General features: G+C 28.5%; 2 protein-coding genes across 2 annotated transcripts; both read left to right on the top strand.

The window, feature by feature from the left end:
• Positions 1-473: 473 nt before the first annotated feature.
• LOC118646510 lies at positions 474-2,007 on the top strand. The gene is made up of 5 exons (XM_036289581.1): positions 474-694; positions 792-918; positions 991-1,228; positions 1,338-1,936; positions 1,981-2,007. The coding sequence occupies exons 1-5, from the start codon at positions 660-662 to the stop codon at positions 2,005-2,007; spliced, it is 1,026 nt and encodes a 341-aa protein (XP_036145474.1). The 5' UTR covers positions 474-659.
• Positions 2,008-2,050: 43 nt separating this feature from the next.
• Positions 2,051-4,148, top strand: LOC118647058. Its single transcript, XM_036291234.1, has 4 exons — positions 2,051-2,452; positions 3,151-3,217; positions 3,549-3,717; positions 3,986-4,148. The coding sequence occupies exons 1-4, from the start codon at positions 2,054-2,056 to the stop codon at positions 4,092-4,094; spliced, it is 744 nt and encodes a 247-aa protein (XP_036147127.1). The 5' UTR covers positions 2,051-2,053; the 3' UTR covers positions 4,095-4,148.
• The last annotated feature ends 2,150 nt before the right edge of the window (positions 4,149-6,298 follow it).

The following is a 6,298-nucleotide window of genomic DNA, read 5'->3' as shown; positions in this document are numbered from 1 at the left end:
CGCCCTAAACATCATTATTTAAGCCATTATCCTTATCTTATTGATCAATTTGGTCCTTTAATTAAAGTGTGGACATTAAGGTTTGAAAGTAAGCATACGTATTTCAAAAGAGTAATTCGAAATATAAAAAATTTTATTAATGTTACACAATCTTTAAGTATAAAACATGAGAGATTACAGTGTCTTTTACGGTCTGGTTCTGATATGCGAAATTTAGTTGATGTGCATGAACCCACTATTTTCAACGAAGAGCTGTATTCAGATGCAATAAGAAATGCAATACGATGTGCTAATATTAAATTTGATATTTTTGAATGTGATAAAATAATATTTAAAGGTACTCTATACAAAATTGGAAATGCTGTGGTTATTCGTCAGAAAAATTACCAATATGGCGTTCAGGTTGGAAAAATATGTCTTATATTGACTGATTCAGAAGAAATAAATATTAACATTGTTGTAGAATGTTTCATTACAACCTTTAATCCTATATTACGCTTTTACGAATTGATGTTTGCCACTGAAAATAAAACATACGAATGCTTAAATATTAACACGTTAAACCATGTTCCTCTTCATATTTATACATTAGACACTATAAAAGGCATTAAATTGAAGCATGCCTTGGTTAATGAGCGTATTTAAATTTATAAACGAAAATGCTTTATAATACTGGAAACATCAAGCAACATTAGTATGTTAATTGTATTATTTCAAAATAGTGACTTCTAGATTTATTTAACTAAGTATTAATTTAATTTAAATACTCTGTATTTTAATTGCATTTTCAGCAAAATGCCCATATTTAAAGTCATAGGACAAGAATTTTCAAGAAAAACTTTAGTAGTTTGCGATAATCTCAAAGATTTAATTAATACAAGCATACAGCATTTAGGTCTTCCAAACGTGGAATATACGGTAAATATTCGGTAAAATATACAAATACACTTGAAACTTATATTGGTTATGCTGGTTTTTCGAATCTTATAGGTTGTATTACAAGATAAAACTGAAATACATGATGATAAAGTTTTAATAGCTCTGTCAGATAGCTCCCCTACACCGGTTACAGTAACGCTTATCGAAAAACAAATTTTATGTGGCCAAAATGACGGACTTTGTACTGATACTGGGTTAAATAATCCGGAAAATGAAATGCTACTCACAGTATTAGATTCAAACTCAATACAAGATCAATCTGATATAAAAATTATACCTATTATTTTAGGTAAGGTAAATAATAATTTTGTTGTTGCAAATTACTATATCGATTAAAGTATAATTCTTTTAAATTTATTTGGTTGTATAATTTACTTAATAATAATTTACATTTGCAGATGATACAAATTTATCAATATCTAATGACAAGTCAAACGTCAGTCAGTCAAAGGATGTTTTATCAATGGTAGATTTAAAAGAAGTGGATCCTACAAGTACAAAAGAGAATGTTCCTATTATAGTACCTACTTCTGAAGGAGCCTCTGCCATACAATACTCCAATCCGATACCAATAAGTGTCAACAGTATTAGTACAGATTTGTACGAAACAGAACCGATACCATGGTACAAATTTCCGAAGCAGCTAATAGAAGCATGCGAAAATAGAAAAACACCATTGCCTGCTCATAGACGTGCTATGATTTCAATTCTTGCGGAATATCAAGTTCATCAGTTAAAAACTGAATCTAGAAGTACATCTCGAAAAATAGCGCAGCGAATAGTACGCAAATACCCACGATCATTCTTGGATGAAATTGATGGTGCAGTTCTAGGAGATGGATCAGAGTCACTATTTTGTCAATTATACACCAAAATACATTACAATCGACGCATAAAATTGGCAGCAAAAATGCAGGAATCAGCCGATTCTTCTGGTTCAACGGTAGAAAAAAAAGATAAGAAGTTGCAAATTTCTGAGACCGATGAGTACGGCTGTGTAGCATATGAGCCTTCATTACCATTTGATGAAACAATGGATAGTCAGCGTGTGAAACAAAATTGGCTTAAGGAAGAATCAATTAAATCAAATCGTAATATTCCACGCATTAAAGAGATGCTTCAACAAACTTATCCATTGCAGAGAATCGAATTTAATCATAGAAAAGGAACAATTTACTCCTGTCTGGAAACATGGCCGCTTTTAATGGAGCCAAAATATTTAATTCAGCATGCTTCTATACTATTAGGCAAAAAAGTCAACACCATATGGAATCAAAATGTGGGAAAAATATATAAGAAACTTCATGTATTTATTGAAGAGTTTACTATTAAGCATAAACTGAAAAAGTCAACAAACAGAAAAACGCAACTTCGAGTACTTAAAAATGTATTAACTGAATCTGCAACAGCGGCTAACGATTTAGCGTCAGAAACTCCATTGATTTTGGCGATTTTTCCGTTAATTTTACATTATTTCCAAGAAAATCCAGACATGATGTTCAGAGTCATTAATGTGAGTGCATTTATTAAATATTACTTGAAAAAATATGATCTAAAAAGAAAATATTTCATAATTTTTTAAAATAATCATTAATCATTATATTACCAATTATGTACACATATTGATTTACTTCTTTAATTTAAATTAAATTTACTAACTTGTTTGAAATTCAGCACTTAGAATGTACGTACAGATATGCCTCTAATACTTACGACAGAGTTACGTTCCGAAACTTTATTCGTAAATCGAATTTATTTATAAGTTAAATAACATTTATATTTTATACGAATAACACATTTTTTATTCAAAATAATTATTTTATTACTAAAAACGATTACAGATCTGTTTAGCAAATAATTAATTTTTTTAAATATAATTCTTAATGTTTGCTATTATAAAATTAATATTTAGCTTAAACACAAATTAACTTCAACAAGTGATTAAAAAACAAGATTATGTTTTCTTAAAAATAAAACTTTTAATATAATAATTAGCATTATAAAATTAATATTTCATTTGGATTACTGGTTAAATGCTTCGTTAATCAGATTTGTTATAATCTAGTTGTTTATTTTTAGTCTATAGCATGCCGCTTGTATGTAAGTCCGAAAATTCATAAGTCGAGATAGTCGTAAGAAGTGGATATATATCTGTATTTTATATTTTATTTCATGTAATTAATGTATAGTAAATTAATATATACTTTTTAGGATACATTGACGGAAGAAAAACTCGAATCATTTGCGGATACTTCAACTCCTCTATTAATTATAGAAGGTGTATATATTATTATTACTATTATTATTAATATTGTTGTTTTTTTCTTGTTGTTGAAATTCAAAATTACACTGTTCAGTCGGAGATGCGTGAATAATTCCGACACGCATTTCATACGACTCCGGCTAAATAGCAATTTGATTTTATATGTGTATTTGTATGTGTAAATATGTACACTTATTTATACACATATATACATGCACATACGCACACAGTAAAAATTAGTTTCAATTTCAATTTTTTCAATAATATTTATGTATATCCATGCTCAGATCGTTCTAAATTGTATTTGGTTTTATTAATATTATTTTATTTATATATTATATTACAGGAGCATCGCTGTTTGATGAAAATACAAGCTGTGCAGTTATAGTAGAGGGCAAAATTTGTTGTAAAACAAAGTCTATTTTACAGGGATTTGAATTAACATTCCTGATGTATTACATCTTCAGCTTATGTTATTGCAGAAGTACATCTAAATCTCTGGAGTTTATACAAAGGTGTAGTAATATTTTTATAATTTTTGTCATAAATGTTATTATCGTTGTCGTTATTAATAAGTTAATAAATTTTCATAACTATACATTATACCCTGAACTTATTAGATACATTTTATTATTAAATCAAGCAATTCAAACAAATGTTTTATATAGGGTTTAAAAAATCATTTAACATTAATACGGTACATATAAATACTAAATGATTTTTTTAAGATCCTGTATAAATATTCATTATTTTAATTAATATTGCATGTATTAATTGTTCTAGAATTTTCTTCAGTGTTAATCCAACGGGGACGACAAAATCGAAGTCAAAGCGATCGACCTACGACCCAGCGGTTAAAAAATTATATGATTCTATTAACATAACATCATAAATGCATAATCGTTAATGCAATTACGTACTTGTAACTTTCAACTGGGATGAAACAATAAGTACTGTAAAATTACAATAAAAGTGTTGGAAGCTTTTATCCAACTAAAATGTGCTGTAAATTTAAAGTACAGTTATGTTGTGAAATTACAAATAACATCTTGTGGTAACACAACATAGCTGTACTTTAAATTTACAGCACATTTTAGTTGGATAAAAGCTTCCAACACTTTTATTGTGATTTTACAACGGAAATTTTTAACAGTGTACGTTCCGAAATTCACTGTCAGTACTGAAAATTAATAGTTCATGTTGCGTATACAGTATATATCGGAACGCAGCCATTATAAACTTCTACACACATAACATTTTTATTACTATCAGTTTATAAAAATTAGTACCAATTAAGAGGATGCTTAAGCAAACAGCGAACTTCGACGGGACCGTGGCGCCGTCATAATGGAATTAAAAATGTCGATAATCGATACCGTCGGTAACTTATCAACATTTTTAATTTCGTGCCGCATTACCATAAGCTCAGAACGTACATGCATGGAAGAACATGTATGTACACATGCATAGCAACGTGTAGTAATTTTACCAGTGCCGTCTAAATAGACGCTTCAAGTATTTATTAGTTTACCAGTGTTGTCTAAATAGACGCTTTAGGTATTATTTTATATTTATGAAATGGGCCCCTCTATCGCCCAGTCTCGTGAAACGCAACCAATATTATTCTTCGTTTCTCCGATTCCAATTTATGTACGTTTTTTATTATTAATTTTATGAGTACCATCTAAATAGACGCATCTAGTTTTTATAATATTACCAGTACCATCTACATAGATGCTTCAGGTATTATTCATTTTACTAGTGCCGTATAGACGCTTCATATATTAATAATTTTATTAGTACCGTCTAAATATAGATGCTTCAAATATGAGTAATTTTATTAGTACCTTCTAAATAAACGCATCTAGTTTAAATATTTTTTTCCAGTTTTCATCTAAATAGACGCTTCAAAAATTCATAATTTTTTAGTGCCGTCTAAACAGATGCATTTAGTTTAAATATTTTTTCTAGTTCTATCTAAACAGACGCTTCAGGAATTATTAATTTTTCCAGTGTCATCTAAATAGATGCACATGGTATTATAAAATTTTTCAGTACCATCTAAATATTCTAAATAGACACTTCAGGTATTATTTTTACTAGTGCTGTCTAAATAGATGCTATATGATATTATAAAATTTTCCAGTACCATCTAAATAGACGTATGAGACATTATTAATTTTATATTTATGGAATGGACCCCTCCATCGCCCAGTCCCGTGAAACGCAACCATTACCTTTCGTTTCTCCGATTTTTATTTATGTACATTTATTATTATTTTTACCAGTGCTGTCTAAATAGATGCATATGGTATTATAGTTTTCCAGTACCATCTAAATAGACACTTCAGGTATTATTATTTTTACCAGTGCTGTCTAAATAGATGCTACATGATATTATAAAATATTCTAGTACCATCTAAATATTCTAAATAGACACTTCAGGTATTATTATTTTTACCAGTATTGTCTAAATAAATGCTATATGGTATTATAAAATTTTCCAGTACCATCTAAAAATTCTAAATAGACATTTCAGGTATTATTATTTTTACCAGTGCTGTCTAAATAGATGCTACATATTATTATAAAATATTCCAGTACCATCTAAATATTCTAAATAGACACTTCAGGTATTATTATTTTTACCAGTGTTGTCTAAATAGATGCTATATGGTATTATAAAATTTTCCATCTAAATAGACACTTCAGGTATTATACATTTTACCAGTGCTGTCTAAATAGATGCTATATGCTATATTATAAAATTTTCTAGTACCATCTAAATATTCTAAATAGACACTTCAGGTATTATTATTTTTACCAGTGCTGTCTAAATAGATGCTATATGGTATTATAAAATTTTCCATCTAAATAGACACTTCAGGTATTATACATTTTACCAGTGCTGTCTAAATAGATGCTATATGGTATTATAAAATTTTCCATTTAAATAGACACTTCAGGTATTATACATTTTACCAGTGCTGTCTAAATAGATGCTATATGGTATTATAAAATATTCCAGTACCATCTAAATATTCTAAATAGACACTTCAGGTATTATTATTTTTACCAGTGCTGTCTAAATGCTTC

The sequence above is a fragment of the Monomorium pharaonis genome, chromosome 1 (genome assembly GCF_013373865.1).
Source record: "Monomorium pharaonis isolate MP-MQ-018 chromosome 1, ASM1337386v2, whole genome shotgun sequence".
NCBI classification, from domain to species: domain Eukaryota; kingdom Metazoa; phylum Arthropoda; class Insecta; order Hymenoptera; family Formicidae; genus Monomorium; species Monomorium pharaonis.
This window is presented reverse-complemented; position numbering and strand designations above follow the sequence as displayed.